The 18,386-nt window shown below is 46.0% G+C and overlaps 1 protein-coding gene and 1 pseudogene across 3 annotated transcripts in view; one reads left to right on the top strand and one right to left on the bottom strand.

Annotated features, from left to right (window-relative positions):
- Positions 1-18,386, top strand: part of Ubr1 (Ubr1 ubiquitin ligase) — a 113,264-nt gene that overhangs the window by 37,763 nt on the left and 57,115 nt on the right. For 2 of the 3 annotated variants that reach the window (XM_075871804.1, XM_075871802.1), the window contains 3 exons: positions 6,730-6,862; positions 7,055-7,198; positions 7,745-8,015. In XM_075871804.1, the coding sequence (XP_075727919.1) occupies positions 6,730-6,862; positions 7,055-7,198; positions 7,745-8,015 (548 nt within the window). Of the gene's footprint in view, positions 1-6,729; positions 6,863-7,050; positions 7,199-7,744; positions 8,016-18,386 lie in introns of all 3 variants that reach the window. The other variant, XM_075871803.1, reaches the window with a different exon arrangement.
- On the bottom strand, positions 9,580-16,443 carry LOC142769147 (uncharacterized; annotated as a pseudogene).

Here is an 18,386-nt window from a genome sequence, read left to right on the forward strand (position 1 = left end):
GATTGAGGGGGCTGGTTTGGTCACGAGGTCTTCTGTTCTGTCTATATATATATTCTCGTGTTTTCAATAAAAATTTCAGTTGAAAGTCAGCGCTGTACCGTGTCCTTCTATCGCTCCTGTCCGGGTGTTTCGCGCTGTTAACCACGATGAATGCTCACCAACTAGCCCAGTTTTCCATCTTGCTCAAGAGATTATGGTTAGGCAAGAGGAAAGATAATGGTTAGGCAAGAGATATCAACTAGTCCATAAGGAGTATCTAATAAGGAATTCATTGTCAATATTATCAGGAATACCTTTTTTCTTTAGATCGAGCTTTAAAATGAGATTCAACACGCCCTGGTTTGAAACAACAATATCGTCAATGTAGCTGCTAGACTGCTCTATAAAAGAAGGAACATCGAAGTTATCAAGAGTAAAAACCAATTTGAATTAATCATTAAATACATTAGCAATCTGAGTGGTGTCACTTGTAACCGTGTTATTTATTTCAAATGTATCTGTGGTGAATTCGATTCATAGGACAGACCTCCAAAATTTACGTGGATTATTTTTGAGCAAGCCCGGAAGTATAACATGAAAATAAATATCACAAGCAGCATTAGTCTTGCTTCGAAGTTCCTCCTTCAGGGCATTGAATTGTGCAGCAACACGAGCATCACCAGGGCGCCTAGTATGCTGCATACATCCAAGTCATCGCGAAAGGTCCAAGATTTCCCGTGTGATCCAAAGCAACTCTGTGTTTCTTTTTTGTTTTTATTGGAACAAAACTCGTGATGCACATTGTAACAAGATCACCGAAAAATTTAGTTAAAGTGTCAACGTCTTCATAAATACTAATTGCTTCGAATTCGCTGAAAGAAGTGCTAAGTGTATCAATAATACCAGTATCATCAGCATTGCTTGTATTGCGAAAAGTAGTATAAATGTATGGGGGTTTCGGTACAGGACAAGCAATAGTTGTAAAAACGGCTTTATGATCAGAAATGCCCTCCACAACAGTGCACTCACAACCATAAGCACAGACTGTGGGACAAGAAAACAAGATCTAAGATCGCTGTGCCTCTTGTGGCTTCTTTGACTATTTGCTTTAGGCTGAAAGTCGGTGAGAAGTTCAGTGTCTCGCGCTACATCTGGGAAGCATGACGTAGCGGTGATAACAATGTCCAGTTTATATCAGGGACATTAAAATCACCCATACATATTAGATTAGGTGGATGAGGAGCTATTTCTTGGACGAATGCATGCAAAGAAGCCAACGAGTCCGCGGTTACGTTAGGTAGATGGTAAAAAACACCCACAACAAGAGTTGATGTTTCAAAATAAATTTTACACCAAACTGATTGAGTTAGAGACGGAGCAGCAAGCACAGAAAATTTCAAGTCTGATCGTAGGTATAAAGCAACGCCACCGCCTCTACTATTTGTTCGATCAGTTCTTGTGATATTAAAGCCTGGCAGCGATATCTTGGCATCAGAAATGTCCCTATGAAACCACATTTTCATGACGCTAATTACATGCAGAAAGTAGGGCAAAGTTAGTGACAAGAAATCGGGAAACTTGTTGAATAAACTTTTTGCATTAATATATAAAATACGAAAGTTATCGGGGAAATCACGAGGTCATCAACATGAATTGCGAGTAGTGAGCGAACGAGGTGCCAGTTTCCTAGTATTTTGATTGTTAAACTGAAGAATCATGTTAGATTGCGCATCCGGATTGTAGCGTATGTTATCAATAAATATGTGGTCATAAACAATGCACACAACAGAACTGCTGTTCTGATCAGTTCTGGTCGCCTCCCATAGCTTACGTCTGATGAAACGTACGTTGTCCGAATAATCTTCAGAAATACTTTGATTGGAGCCTTTTAGTTTAGATGCGTTTTTAAGAATATAACCTTTCTCATGAAAATCAAGCAATTTCAGAATGATAGGACGGGTGCGACCTGTGTAACGTCTGCCTAACCTGTGACACCTTTCGATTTCTGGACAGTCCATGCTCAATCTTTTTGTGAAAAATTTTGAAACGACGTTGATCTATGCCTTATCATCATCTGGCGACTCAGAAATCTCGTGCAGAATCAAGTTGTTACCGCACAGTCTATTCTCTAGGTCATTGTTCCGAGCCATGAGCGTAATAACCTTTTCATTTAGAGAACAAATATAGCTTTTTAAATCGTCTATCATGTCCATAGGCACATTAGGCGTAGCACTGGATGACTGCAGAGCATTGAGACGTGACTCAACAGCTTCAAAACGTGAATTTACGGAATAATGAAGTGCAGCAATATCCTGTTTTATCTTGTTTTGTCCCTTACCACCCCTTGGCCCAGGGTTCAGCTCAACATCTCCACTGAAGCCAAGGCAACTCACACAGTATGCAAGTTGAGCATAAATGGAAACAAATAAAGAAATATCAGTTTGTGGGCAATATAGGAGCAGCAAGAAACAGTTATTTGAGCGGATACATCGTGCATTGGAAAACAATATACCTGCACAATAAAAAAGCACCGTGTGAGCATTGTGCTGTCGCTGCTGCCATCTTGCCCACTGAAGCTGCGCTGTTGCTGGGAGCCTTTTATATCCGATGATGATGACGTCACTGAGCTGGGTTTGGCGAAGGTTTCTTCATCTGATTGATATTCAGCGTAGACACTTGGGAATAGCGCAGGCGCCATGGCTGGACGAGGGCAATCTTTCAGGGGAGGGACCAGAAGGGCAGACTGCACGCATCTGCAGTGATCGGCGTGTGGGTTGGCGCCAGTTGACGCGCTCCAAACTGCCGCGCTGTCCTGGCAATGTTCCGGGCATTTCACAAGGGGCGGCCAGAAACTGCACAATAATGAAGCACCGTGTGAGCATTGTGTTGTTGCTGCTGCCGTCTTGCCCACCTTGTGTTCCATTTAACAGGAGTTCTGTTTACCGAGTCGTGAACATGGGTGCAGAATACCAGCCCGAAACCAAGCATTGCATAGGCAATAGTTTCGTTTAAGCAGTAGCTCCATTTAACAGATTCCCGTTTCCTGAAAGTCTACTGTAGTTTTGTTTGCAATGTGTACATTTCATGTTATATCGGCTTAGTTTTAACTTCTACAGTTAAAGCAGTGCCATCATTGCAGTGGAACCTCAATTATATACGACTTTGAGGGGACTGCACAAAACTGTTGTACAATCCGGGCGTCGTATAAATGAACTAAATAAAGGCAGTGATGCTCCTGCTTGCCCCAAAAGCAGGTACAGACAGCCTAAATAAGACCACGGCATAAACCTGTGTAGTGCACTTCTCAAAAGGAAGGTAGCTTTCATTATTTTTAAAAGTGACAGCTAAGCAGTTGATTTGAAGAGGTGCGAGCGAATCTTTATTCTCATATTTCAAACGGAAGACACATCATCTTCCTGATAAAATTGAGTTAAAATATTGCTTGGGTGTAAAAACAAGAATCAAAACCATGTCATGGCAATGGAACAGGTTTTGTTGCGATGGATAGTTATTTTCCACAGAGAATGTAGCTGCGTTGCGTCCATTCTGCGTTCTCTAGGCTTGTGCCCAAGTGCAGAAAACCCCGGTGAAGTGTGCAGGCTGTACGTCATATCGGGAATGTTTCTTGTCGCCAAAAACGTGAAAATATTCAGATCTCAAAAACAACCTTGTTAGCTAGCTGATGTTGCTCCATCTAGATCAAGCTTGTTGAGGTGACGGTCCTGAATACCTTGGCGATGGATGCGTATCAAGAAGCGACCTTAAAGCCAGGAAAACAAGGCATAGCGTAGCCATTCATAGTAAGGGTGTAGGAAAATGAGTTCAGGGTGAGGAGGACAGGAAGGAGGGAAGGAGAGGGTAAGCGTAGCTTAACCACATGTGGCGTCATGCAGACAAAATCGCGTATAGCATTACTAACCCACAGTATGGCATAGTAATGGTGTGGGAAAGTGAATTGAGGCTGAAGCTTGGCATAGTGTTATACGATTGGACGTATCGTATTTACTCGCGTAATGAACGCACTCGCACCCCCAACTTCAGTCGTCAAAATTTGGCATCCCTTACATTCATTCGCTGCAGTCCCGCTAACCGACACCTGGCGCCTTCTTGCCCGTTGGATCTCTTCCGTTTTTTTATTATTGCGCGAACTTCCCTCAGTGACCTCGACGTTCTCCCTCCTGCCCGCTGCCGCGTCCCGTATTATTTTTCTTCCTATCTGTGTGCGACACTTCTTCCATCTTTTTTATGTGTGCGCCATAAACTGTGTGAGTGTAGAGACATTGCAGCTGGTAAGCACACGATGAGCAAAGCTCTCGAAGCAGCCCGCACCAACTGACGGGTGCTTTCTGCGAATACGAAACTTTAAAAGCCCAACCCATCCACACGCGTGCCATTTTCGAGCGATGACGACAAGGTTTCTGTCACCATGGCTGTCGCGAAAGGTCATTCATCGCCATCACGTCGCAGGTTTCTGGAAAACCAGAAAAAACTGCTCGTCACCCAGAGAAAGATCGTGATAACTTCCACAACATTGGGAGCAACCCAGATTCTCGCTTTGGTTGCAATTTGCTCATCATGCTTGTTATCCAGTGTACTTCAAGGAACGCAAGATATAGCCTGTCTTTTCTACAGCAAATTCTTACGTGGAAGCGAAGCAGGGGCCATATTTTGTCTTTAATCTTGTTATTGACGGTTTGTTTTGATGCTTAGATGGTAGCTTGCTGCAATGTTGGTTACTTGCTACAGTGAAATCTTGGTATAACGAACTTAAGGGGGCTGCAGCAATTCGTTTGTTATTTTGAAAGGTCATTATAATGAAAGACCGAAAATGGACCATGAATACTTATTTTCCACCGACCAAAATGACTTTTTTGCAACAAAAAACAAATGCACAAGTGTACTCTAAGAAATGCACGTTTACTTTAAAGAAGTTCGTGATCTTTTTCTCTTTCTTTTTTTTTTTACGCGTGCAGCACATACTTTGCAGCGCAAAGGCCTCCAGCTTATCCACATTCTTGTGGTGCGATTTGGTTCTTTGGTCACAACAGCCTGCTTTTTGCCTTCCAGTTGCCGAAGAATATCCACTTTCTTGCTTAGCGAGAACTGCTTCCACTTCTTTGTCGCAAGCAGAGATGAACTCATTTGTAGCAGCATCGCAGCGCGAACGCTGACCTGCTTTGCGGATGCGATAAGTAATCACCGAAAAAAGATGAACACGACTGAAAAACAAGGTTTCCTAGAGCACATGTAGAAGTGACAAAGAAAGAAAAACCCGAAGCGTTGTGGCTTCCATCGCCTCTTCCGAAGAAAAAAAAGTGCTAAAAAAAGAAAATTCCTCGTGTTTAGTTTTCTGCTCTCTCGCTATTTCAGGTTTTCCGCACCCATGCTTCCTGCTCCGCAACTCCCACTTTGCCCCGCTGACTTTGCCCTCCCATGTTGCCCTCGCCCCTCGCCTTTGGAGCATGGGCGTTTCAACAAAAAGAAAGAAAAGAAAGTCGCCTTTTCGTTTTTTTTTTCTCCACACCGTCGCGCGTCTTTCCAAAAGCAAGGTGTCCATTCGTTTTGTCGTCTGCTTCTGTACCGTTCCGGTGGTAGCGATGGATTTCAGAACATGAGTTCGTAGTACTGAGGCGTTGTTAGTATAACATGGAACTAAATTAACGCTCATTATTCTGAAAATTTTGGTATTCTGAAGTACGTAGTAGTGAAATAATTTTATATTGTGGCTATTAGCATTCAGCGCAGAATTTTTTAAAAGTTCGTTAATCTGAAAAGATCGTTATTGTGGGGTTCATTCTACCGAGATTTCACTGTACAATGTCAACGGTGGCGGCGGCGTGGTCGTCGTGCGAGGTTGCTGCAAAGTTGGCAGAGTGTGTCGTAGCACACGCTTTTTGCACCCCTCAAGATCACAGCAGATACCACTGTTGCAGTGAAGTGATTGCGAGAGAAGTTAGCCTTGAAACGCTTTTATGGCATGCACAGGCGGCGCGGAGACAGCTTGCAGAAGATAGCACCATCAACCACCGAAGATGAGCAAAGTGCAACAAAGAAGCTGTTTCGAAACAGTGTACGCATATGTCAATTGCGAAAGGCTAAGCGACCTAACTTTATTTTTCATTACCACATTTTCTGCTCATCCCAAAAAGTTTCCGTAAAATTTGCCCAGGATAATAAGCACAGCCCCAACTCTGCTTTGACTTTTCGAGGAAAAAAAAGTGCGTTCATTAAGCGAGTAAATACGGTTTTTACACTAGTCGCTTTTACACAGTTAGTCGGTTTTTACACATTTAGACCGAAAAGGAAAATGAGGGCCAGGAGGATTGGTGTGGGAGAAGAGAAAAAGGAGGAGGGAGAGAGGTCACCACTGCATCATAAATGGTCTCTCTTATTGCCATGGAGGCCTAGCAGGCTGCTAGCTTGTAACGCCAGGGCGCTCTAGCCCACACATGCGAACTTCGCTGAAGGAATGCAGATTCTTCAGCGACACTGGCGGGCTGTGTTTGTCCTGGGCTACTTCTACTCAGGTGTCTTGTGTCAAGCATAAAATGTCATACTGTCTGTCCCTTTGCGCGTGCTCCGCAAGTTAGTTGCCAAAGGACAAGCGAACCATTGCTCCACACTTCATGCAGCTTTCACCTTTGAGTGCAACTGTGTGAATATTTTGTTTTCTCTTTCCACTTGTGACAGTTGATTACATGCAAGTTTTGTGCTACTCTCACTCTTTGCTATGCCCTCTCGCTTGCTCAGGTGATGGTGGCCCAGTTCCGGGCTGGGATGTGGCGTCGCAACGGCTACTCTCTGCTCAACCAGATTTACTTCTACCACAACGTGCGCCTCCGAAATGAGACCTATGACCGTGATATAACCCTCCTGCAGGCAAGTCTGTTTTGGGCCACAACAGGGCAGGGGTTTATTGTTGAAGCACCAGAGGTAGGCAGGCAAAAGGGGGCAATCTGGAAACTGTAATGAGTTCAATTTTAGGGTGATATCGCATTCACTCGTGTAATCCTCTTGTTTCAAGTGGGTGTCCTTTGTCAAACTGTCTCACCGGACTTCTTGTGTATGCAGGCAGCCGCAGCGCTTCTGGAGAGCAATGAGTTCCTGATCCACGTGCTCAACAAGTACGGGCTGCTGGCGTGGGCCTCCAACACGTACGACAGCACGCAGGATGAGGCCAACGCCCAACTGACTGTGACCATCGCCGAGGAGTTCCTCGGTGGGTTAAACAGAGTGGAGGAGCCTATTAAGGCCCTGGCTTATAAAGGGGAAACAGGATTTAATTGAAAGCAGCAGTTTATTTGGCCGAGCCCAGGCGCCTCTCATGTGGGGACGTCGAGGTCTTGCCTCTAGGTTGTGAAAAACCTTTTGTAATAGTTGAGTGCGCTGAATAAAAATATGATATGCTTATTCAGTTTTTTCTGCAGATTCCAATTGTCGAATTAGATTTTCAGTGGCTGCATTAAAACAAAAGATATGCAATCTCTGAAATATGTACACCCAAACATCATCACAAAGTTGCATCTCACTCAACATTAAGTTCGTTATAACTGAAAATTTGTTATGAAGGTATATTATTAAAACTGTATTGCAAGACTATTCTTCAATTACTTCGCTATAACCAATGTTTCATTATATCCGGGTTGGTTATATTGAGGTATGAGTGTATTAACATATTTCTTAACGGACCTTAAAGGCCCTTGATGTCTCATGAATTGAAGAAGTGACGAGGCATCTTTGCTGCATTTCCACATTCCCTTTGTAGGCCTGATACTGACGCTGGTGAGCGAGCGGAGCCTGCCCGGCGTGGGCGCGGTAACGGAGACAGACCGGCTGCAGCGCGAGGTGGTGCAGCTCCTCTGCGTGGAACCCCTGCCGCACAGCCAGCTGGTAAAGCTGCTGCCGCGCGGCAGCTCACCGGCCCGGGAGGCCCAGGTGGAGCAGGTGCTGCAGCGGGTGGCCCACTTCCGCAGGGACAACCGGGCCGCCGCGGTCACCTCGGCCACCTCTGCCGCTGACGCGTCAGCTTCGACCAGGTGAATGACGTTTCCTCTCGCTTGTGGTTTCTTCCTTCTACAGTTTCTTCCTGCCATTGCGTACAACTTGCCATGTGCATGTGAGCTCGGCTGCTGTCATGAAAGTTCAGAAATTTAGGTTTTCATATGCAATAGCGTCTCTCTTGCAATCTTTTACTTTCACTTTAATGAAGTCGTAATAACAGAACACTAGGAGGCTTCTACGTAAGAGGTGCACGCATGAACATTGGAAGGGTTGAACTCGCCGAAATTTCATCACCAAATGTGCTGATTTTCGCTGCACATCTGGTCTGTGTGCCAGAGAAAAAAAACTTTATCCTTGGTATAGCAGTGCATGGGCAATTTACTTCATACCGAGTACATAAAAGAAAATGCAACCACATGTGCATGCAAACACACAAGAGTACTCGTACATGTTTCCACTTTATTTGATGTATTGTTGAAACCAGAATATGAGTGAAATTCTGTTTGCTCAAAACAGCCACAAAAAGGCAACCCTTGTCTTGCATATTGGTCACTCCCAGAAAAACTCTGGAAGTCTGGCCACTATGGCCAACTTAAGTCTACTGTCTCCATCACCGTCGCAGTCATCGGCGTTCTTTTGTTTATTTCTAGCCTTGTGCCGTGGGCGGCCTCATGTTTTGTTTTTCTGTATTCCTGTGAATCTATTTGGACTGCGAGCTGCTTTTTTCTGGTTCTCAACCAATGAATGATAACAGTTCTCCGTAGCTTTTAATGGGGAAACATGGGACCCGATAGATAAATATATTAGTATTAGGCCGAGAGACATATTTTTTTCAGGGAATATTCATCTTTGTACACTAATTGAAAATATGTAATTACATTTTCTTTACATCAATCCAAAAAAAGTTACAACTATTATTTATGAATTTGGGATGTGACTTGCATAGAAGGTAATGCATCAAAAGAGCTATAATTGAACCTGTATATTGCTGACTATTCAAATAGTGCAAATATGTAATTTCATGCTAGTATCTAAATTTTACCCAAAGTTGTTAAGTCTTTATGTCGTCTCTTAGCCCTGAATATTCACTGGTGATTTCTGGAAAATTTCAAAATTTTATAATGTCCTTAAACATTTTATCAAGGTTTTCTTGCACCCTCCACTAACATAGCATTCAAACAAAAAAAAAAATACTGAGAAAATGAATCAGTATTAGCGACACAGTGCTCATCCCAAAATTCAATACATGCGAAAATCCGTATTTCAGAAAAACGCAAAAAACTGAGAAAGTTGTGAAAATGAAAATTTCATGCATGAAAGCCACAGCACTTGTATTCACAATCACTCAGAAAGCCCCTGCAGAGTAGTCTGAAGCAGGCTTTTGCTTGTGCTTTTTATTTGCAGCTGCCTGGAATGCCGCTGAATATGCACGTTTCCTCTCCGAGCTGACGGCACGACGATAGTTAGGGCCCCTAACTTTATGCGGTGGAAAATTTGGAATTCTGCAATTCCAGATGGAGAAATCTGCGAAATTCCGTGGCAACTCTAGACATGCAAAATTCTGTGGCAATAATGAACAAATGCAAGAAGGCACACGTAACAACTTATTTATCACACTTTCAGGCTCGCAACATGCCTGCAATAATTAAAATTGGAGAAAGCTGTTGTGGCACAGCATCAGATGGTGCTTGGTGCTCTCTTCACTTAGAGAGTGACGCTTGTGGGAGACAATGTCACCATAGCGACTAAATGATCTCTCTGCATCAACAGAGTTGATTGGTACCGCCAAGTATTTTAAGGCGATTGATGAAAGGGTTGGAGTAAGCTGCTCCATCCCTGCCCAGGATATCGAAGTCTGCTCCTGGATTTTGTTGCTTGGACACAAATGGAGCCAGGTCCCTTTCACTGGTCTTCAGTTCTTGTGCAGTCTTCAGGTAAATCTGCCATCCGGCAGCTAGAGCAAGTGATTCTTCTGCAAGCTGAGGCACGCCTGTCAACTCTGTCCTCTTCTGTAAAAGACACCAAACTTGCAGAGGATCCAAGCACCTAACATCCTTGAAAAATTGCCACGTATTGGACTTCTCCAAGTATACCTGTGCTTTGTTAGTCGCTTTGGTCATTGCAGCCTTTATCTTGCTTTCAATTTGATTGGCCACATTATGTGCAACATTTTCTCTCTTCAGCTGCGTTGCAAAATCCTCCTTTGAAGCTGCTTCAAGGTACCCCCAATGCGTAAACAATGCATTGTACGCTTTGTGGCAGGCTACGCGCTCACCTTCTGCTGCTTTTAGCAAGCTGGAAACTTTTTTTCTCAAATACCGCAATGCACCGCATGCTGTACCTGAGCTCAGTCGAGTCTTCACTAAGCAGTTTCAGAAGAGAATCAACACACGCTGCTTCACCATATTTCTGGTGGACTTGCTGAAGGATAGTGCTCGAAGTAGGCAGAATGTTGTTCCACAGCCTCAGTTCACGAATTCCACCTGCTTTGGACAGGTGCTGGCGGTGCTTTGGCACACTGAACTCCGCACTCTTCCAGATGCGATTTGTAGAAAGCTCTCTTTCTACTCGATAGGTGGAAGGCCTTCTCCATACAAGCGATAAACTTGTTCACTAGGGGAAAAGATGCCTGCAGTGTGCTGCCAACAATGTTCACTGTATGGGCTGCACACATAATGTGTACAGCACCTTCACAAAGTGGCTTTATGCACTCCTTAAAGGACTTCACCATGTAAGTGGCGTTATCGCTAACAAAGCCCGATACATCCTCAAATTCAACTCCATACCTCGTGAGTGTTCTTGTCACGATGCGTTCAATGATGGATGAGTTCACTTCAGTCACGAATTTCACTTCCACGAGTACAAGTTGTAGTGCAGCATTCGCCGCTCTGGCCGACTGAACGAACAACACGTTCACAACTGGTTTTGATCGGTCGTCGGTGGTTTCGTCTATAATTACAGAAACTGTGGTGCCTTGAAACATAGCTATCAAATTTGCCTCGTGCTTCTCGAACAATTCTGGAAGTCGTCGGCGGAGCACGTCAGATCCAGGCACCGATCCGCCATTCCGAACGTGCGTCTGCAGAAACATTCTCAGTTTCGGATTGTCCACCTTCTCAAGGAGAATATTTGCGGATATCAATGCAACCAAGAACTTGAGCACAACATCGTTGCTCACTTCACTAGTCGTGATTGTGGATTCCAGCGTTTGCAGTCTACTTTGCTTCCTCGGCGCTCTTGAACCTCCAACTCCATCTTTCGATGGTTCGTCGCAGCTTTTTCGCTTAGAGGAGTCCCTTGTTCCGACATTCTTGCGATGACGATTGCTTTCGATGTGCTCCTCAATAGTTGATTTGCGGCGATGGTCAACTGTTCTTGTGCAATTGATTGATATGTGGGGTTTAACGTCCCAAAACCACTGATGATTATGAGAGACGCCGTAGTGGAGGGCTCCGGAAATTTCGACCACCTGGGGTTCTTTAACGTGCACCCAAATCTGAGTACACGGGCCTACAACATTTCCGCCTCCATCAGAAATGCAGCCGCCGCAGCCGGGATTCGAACCCGCGCCCTGCGGGTCAGCAGCCGAGTACCTTAGCCACTAGACCACCGCGGCGGGGCTGCTCTTGTGCAAGCCCAGCAAAAAAGCACACCTCCATGTTCGTAAAACTCGGCGTGCTTGTATTCTCGAGCGCGTTCCCTGGCAGTCTTTTTACATAAATGTGACCCTGAAGGCGCCATGTCTATTCACGCATCGATCTTCAACCAAAGCTAGGGTGGCTAGAACGACCAAAGCAAACGAGAACAAGGCACACGGCACACGTGCAGTCGCAAAAGCGAGTACGTTGGATCGATAGGTGACTACGGCTACTTACGGCTACCGTTATGCCTTGTTATCAGTGGCAGCTTAAATTTTTCCTACTACTAAAAGACGATAAAACATGAATAATTTTTCTATTAACTAATAAAGTATACGAGCGCATTGATTCGTTGACATCTAACGCGAACTTTTTTTTCTTTTGTGGAAAAAAAAACAGAGTACGAAGAGATTGCCTCCGCGTTTCCGTCGAGTGCGTAACCGGAACCGCCTTCGCGACAGCGCGTTGTGAGCAAGGAGGGTGGTTGCGAGCATGGTTGCAAGTTCGTCACACAGCCCCGTTTCGCGCTAGACTAGTCATATCTGTTCTCAAAGAAGTGCCTCGCCCATTTTACAATCAAAGCTCATACCAAAAACAAGTTATTTCACATGCTACTGCGGTGTCGATTCTTTATTGTGCGCCCGAAAACCTGTTAGCTGGCGTTACAAACAAACTAACGACTTTTCGCATTCCCGCGAAGAAAAAGAAACGTGATTCCGTGATTTTTCGTGGAATCGACCTGTTTTTCATATTTCCGCAGAAAAACGTAAATTATGTGATTTTTCACAGAATCGCGGAAAGCTAGGGGCTTTAGCGATAGTCTTTCTCAACTGTCCGCTGGTTACCTGTACATGTTTGATCTAGCTGTAGTTAATGCAAAATAAGTGAACTAGATTCCTTGTTCCCTAAGTTGAAAGGCATAACAGCATCTGCCACGGCAGTCTCAACGGCAAACAATGACGCGTTCTTGTCGTTCGGTGAGAGGCTCCAAATGACTGAATGCAAGGCCTCATTCGCGTTCTGCGTTATCTCTCTGGTGCATCTCTGCACGAGCTTCTTGTCGAACAAGCGTTCATAAACAGGATGCAGTGCATTGCTCAGAGCCTCTGGCAAATTGTACTTGCTTTTTGGGATGGGCTCATTCCTTGCCATGGCTGCATTATGCTTGCGCCAAGACTCGGGGGGCCGTGTCGACAGAAGCTGTGGTTAGATTTTTCGTCAGTGGATGTCACATGGTGATACTTAGCCCGCACAGCCTTGTTCATCTCATCCACATTCCCTGAATGGGATTTCAGAGCCCAGCCGTAATAACTCGTCAATTTTGTGACGACGTCAACAGTGAGGCGGCCCTTGCCACTGATGCCCTCGCTGCTGTCCCCTTTGTGCTTCTGCACGAGGTTCTGAAGCGCAGTCCCCGTGCGCTTCTGCACATGGTTCGAGCAGTCTTCTTTTTCAACATTTATGAAGCCGTACACGTTAGCTTCTTTGACAGCACTGTAAGATCGGCTGTCACCATCACAAAGCATGGTGGTGTACCTGAGGCCATGAAGCGAAAGGGAGCGCTGAAATAAAATCATTGCTGCGTCTACTTCCATTTGGCCAGCCTTGCATTAGGCATTTTTGTGGCATGAATGTTTTGCTTTCCATTCAGAGTATTCTGGGCTCTCGGGTTTAGGACCACATTCACAGCCGAGGCAAAAATTAGAAAGCACAACATAGTCTAGCACATAACCTGAAAAAACTTCTATCACAGTGGCTATCCCAATGTGAGAGGTGTGTCCTCTTGTGTGCCAGCTTCCATCAAAAGAGACTGCAATATTTCTGGGGTTGCCGAAATTGAGGCCCTTGCAGAAGCACTTTACCACTGTGGCACACTTAGTCAAATGTTCGGCACAAGCTCTCGTTGCTGGTGGCTGAAGCTTCATTTTCAAGTACTCTTGGTACGTTTTCGTCTGAAGGCTCCGGTGTGAAACACCGATAGCGGCAAAGATTTCATTCAGAGCTGTCTGACCATTCCTAGTGCTCTGAACCACACGCGCCATGCGAACGTTGATTTCGGACGAGTTGCAGTTACCGCTGCCACCAACCCGTCGCGACCTACATTTCGAACCAACTTCTTCGCAGTTGCTGCTGTGAAACTTCAGCTTAACGGCTACGCCGTACTCACGCGCGACTCGTTCGATAGTTAACTGACCACGGCACACTCGGCAAGCAGAACGTTCGTTTAGTAAACTGTTCACCATGTCGAGGTCAACCATGGTATACGTTGGGGCCGCCGAATTTTCGGTGCCGCGCTGACTCGCGAGAACACTCATTTTGTGATCGGTTGCCGAGACAGAGGGAAGTTCCGCTGCTTTTTGCTGGGCGCGACGCTCGATGAGTTCTCGGTCAGCCGGTGTCAAAAATGTCGCGTCTATCCTCGCAGCTCGATCGGGCATACTTGAAGTACTGCAGGCAGTGGTCACAGTCGCTGCCACACTTTCTCCGGCTGCAAGATCTGCTGCAGCAGCATTCTCTGCTGTCTTGATCACAAGCGGCGGCGTTGTTTTCTGGCTCCTTGTTGAAGTATCACTGCAATCGGCTGATTCCGACGGCACCGTGGTCGCCGTCGCGATTGCTTGTGTTGCAACGCCTCTTCGTCGTGGAATTCGTTGCACTCTTCGGCCGAGATCTTCAGATATCTTCCTCAGCAGTTGCGATGATTTATGGCATTTTGAGTGCGTGTCGTCACTGGTAAAAGTTGTAGCGATCGAAGGCTGCCTTTGTGTCGGGCTGCTGCGTCGCGGCGTCTGCCGGTCTCCTGTCCCGCTCGGCTCTGCCATTGTAGCCTGCGCTGGCTGCTATGACTCCTTGGGCTGCACAGCACATTTTTTCCGTCACTTGCCGAATTTGTGAAGTGTGTGAAACTTTCAAGCACGGTTTGGCATCTCGATTTCGATCGCAAAACTACAAAACTTCGGAAATGGCGGTGACAATGCGCGTTTGCGGCTGCGCCCGCGTGATCACCAGTGTTGTCAGTCCCCGCGCTCCAATCATAAGCCGCTGTTCACTCATGTGACTGCTATGGGCCAATGATACGGCATGATTTTGTCACTTTTTTTTGCCTGGTAGCGCTGAATGGCTGCAGCATTGAAGGTTCATTTTTGACGGGAAAGCGAGCTCAGTAGAAGCGCTTTCAAACGAGACTAAGATGGTCGCGATCTGATGAGTGGTTAGCGCGATCCGAGCAACGCAAAAGGGGGCTGTTTTCGACCATTTCGTAAGCGAAACCAAGTGCTGGGAAATAAAGTTTTTTCATTCCATTCCAACCAAGTGCTGGGATGAATAAACACGACATTTTTTAACTCAACGACGCGTCATTTCGAGTTCATTTATTGCTGGCAGGTGCGGGACGATATGAATATAATGAAAAATCACCAAACTGAAACATCGATTTTTTTTTGGCGTTTTCTCATCGCCAAGACCTGTGTCCACTCCTAAGGGGAAAGGTGGGGATCGAACGCGAAATTCTGTAGTTTTTGTTGTAGAGCAGTGAAATTTGGCATGTTATTGGAAACTGCATTGAATCATAAATGACAAAGTTTCGTTAAGCTATTTCTTGTAGTTCTGGAATTATGAATTTCTTTATGCATCACTGTACTACCGAAGTTGCCCAAAGCCTGGTGTGACAACAAAACACGGTAGAAGCCCATAGTTGCTTTTATATTTCAGCCATTGGGATGGTGATGTCATGACATTCTGCAAATATTTTTGTCTTTGTTTTTATTTTGCAAAGAACATTTTATACATGCTTGTTAAATGTAGTCGTTATCACAATGTGAAATTAGCTTAGGAGTAAAAACAACTAGACAATAATTAAGAAATATGGAAACATCACAACACAGGAAATTCACTGAGAAACACACTGTAAAAAACCACATCCAAATTCGTCGAATCATAGACTTGCATTGTGGCAAGCAGGATAGTCGTGTCAAAACACAATTCTCGGAAAACTGGCATAAAGTTGAACGGTCGGTAAAAGCCCATCAAAATGCCTCGGGACTGTAATATTTTGTGTCCTTGCTTGCGAGGGTCTTCTTACGTCTCTGCTGTGTCACTTTTCTGCACTGTGTGCTTTTCTTTTTGTTTGTCCTTTTCTTTAGCTCTTTGAAGGGCGAGGCTAGCAGGTTTGATGCACACAGACTTGCACATTTCAGCGTAGGCTCGCAAATTGCCAAAATTGTACTGTGCAGCTGCTTCATGTACAGCAGTTTGCACTGCGAACAGCGAAGCATGCTTATCCTTTGAAGTCAGTGACCAGATCACTTAATGCAAGCTTTCCGCTACATTCTGGGTTCTGTTGCCTTTGCATCGCCCCAGCAGTTGCGGTTCAGAGAGGCGTTGGTATACCGGCAACAGAGCCTCCCCTACACGTTTTGGCAGGCTATACTTGTCAGGTAATGCAGGCTCTATTTGGCCTGTGCTGAACAATGTTTGCACCAGCTATCAAGGCCAGGTGGGCAGAGCTCATGGTGAGGCTCGTCGTCGGTGGACGTGACATGGTAAAAAGTGGCCATCACGGCCCTTTGCATGTCACTGACGCTTGCGTGTTTTCGCAAGGCTAACCCGTAGTAGCTGGTCAGTTTTTTAATCAGCTCCTGGGCAGAGTGCAGGCCCTGTTAGAGAATTGAACTGGCTAACCTCCCTGTCCTTCCTCTTTCATTCCTCCTCCTGTTAAAGAATTCATGGCAGATACCTGAACAAGGCTGAACTCGTCATCTTCTGGTGTCGATGTTTGCTCCGTCTGCTGCGCGAACCCGAACTTGCGCTCTTGTTGCCGACGCATCGCGGACACTGCTGGCTTGCTTATCAGCAGCTTTCAAGGGCACGAAATGAGGTTCTAGGTGTACTGCAATGGTGTGCTTCCGCTGAGGAAAACGATCGCCGACACCCTGGACAGCTAGCACCACGTGGTCGTCCACCGCCGCGAGATCAAAACTTCTCTCGCATTCGCACCGCACTGCAACGCCGCGGCTACTTGAAGGCCCCGGGTTATAGGCCTCATTGCCGACCATCGTCATTCTGTAGCACTGGCATAATGTTGTGATCCGCCGCCACGAAAACGAGATGTTGGTCGCGCTCGAACCCCGGCGCAATGTTGCGGCTGCAGTCGCCGACCGTTTATTCGGACGCCGAAAATTCGGACATGCCCGTTTATTCGGACATCTTCATGGCACCGCCACACTCCCCATTGATCCTAATGTAAACTCACGACCGCAAATTCGGACGCCCCACTGTGCGCCATTCGGTTATTCGGACTCCGTTTGACTGACTGGATGCGTCGCCGTACGCCATTACACGCTGAGAGCGACATTAACAATACGTTTGCTAGGTTGCCAGCACTGATATGCTGCACTAGCTATGGATGGATGTCTGGCCAGTGTCAAAATGCACGCAGAAACCGCCATTGCCCATCTCGAAGGCTATGTTTGGTGACGCTTTTTTTTTAGCCAGTCGAGCGGCCAAGCCAAGCCACCTACAGAGTCTGTTCGTTGCAGCGTTTGTCAGCAGTGTCAGTCAGCTGCTTTTGCGGCTAGACCTGATTCGTCTTGTTGTCAGTGTTCTTGCTCTCTTGCGTGTTCCGTGGCGTACTGAAATGGCTACAATGCCACCCATTGTTGCGCTGTCGGGGGTGAAGAAATGCATCCAATGTGGGAGCTACAAGACGCTCACGATGACAAAGAAAGCGGATATAATTCGCCTGGTAGAAGGCGGCCTACCTCGGTCTGAAGTCTGAATTTTCTATTTCCAAGCAAACCGTCTCGGAAGCGTGCGTGTGTGCAGACATGACAGTTTTTTCGGGCGATGGGGCCTATAAATGTGCTTTTTTTTTTTTAGTGAGTCCGTTTTTTCGGACTTCCGATTATTCGGACGTTTTGGCGGTTCCCGTCGAGTCCGAATAAACGGTCGGCGACTGTAGTTGACGGCTCTGCGTAATAGGTCTCACTGCCGGGCAGCAACATCGAACAGGTGTCGATTTCTGATGACACATGGCTTGGTAGCGACACGGTCCTCGGTTCTTCTAAATCATTCGCCGTTGACCGCTTCGTTTTCCGAACAGGAGGCTTGCGCTTACGCTTCCTGTACGCGTACTTTGTCCGGTACTTCTGCGCTTCCGGTTCGCGCGACGATTCATTGCGCGCTCTGTGCCTCGCGCTACGGAAAAGTATCGGCGGCCGTACAGCAGTGCAGCAGATTCGGAAACTATCGTGCACCAGCTTGTGCACAGCAGGCGTGCGCGAAACAGACGACCAGTGCAAGCTAGCATGTCCCAGCAGCCACTCACAGAGCGCACTCAGTACCACGTGACAGGAGCGACCAATCGGTGCACGTCTAAGGCGTCATGGATGTCTTCACATTTTTCTGTTTGTGCGTTAATCTTCGCTTGCAGACACGTGGTTTCACCGGTAGAAGTATGGCGGTGAAACAAACTTTCCAGTGACACCAAACTTTCTGTGAGCGGCGGCGAAGGCGCATGGTTATTGGGCTCAAAGCTGGACCATTTTTGTGCAGATTTTAGCCAGCTTTTTGCGATCCGCAGTCAGAAAAACATTTTATAAGCTTGTTTTGAGATCGTTTCTGGTGGAAATATTTTTAGATATGATAGAAGTCGTTGATAAAAGTGATGATAGAATCCAAATCTGCCCTTATCCGAAATTTGTTTTTTTCTCGAGAATTTTGCGATTTGATGTCTGCAATGCGATGCAATGTGCGACAAGGTCGCAATTT

This window comes from Rhipicephalus microplus, chromosome 8 (genome assembly GCF_043290135.1).
Source record: "Rhipicephalus microplus isolate Deutch F79 chromosome 8, USDA_Rmic, whole genome shotgun sequence".
NCBI lineage: Eukaryota > Metazoa > Arthropoda > Arachnida > Ixodida > Ixodidae > Rhipicephalus > Rhipicephalus microplus.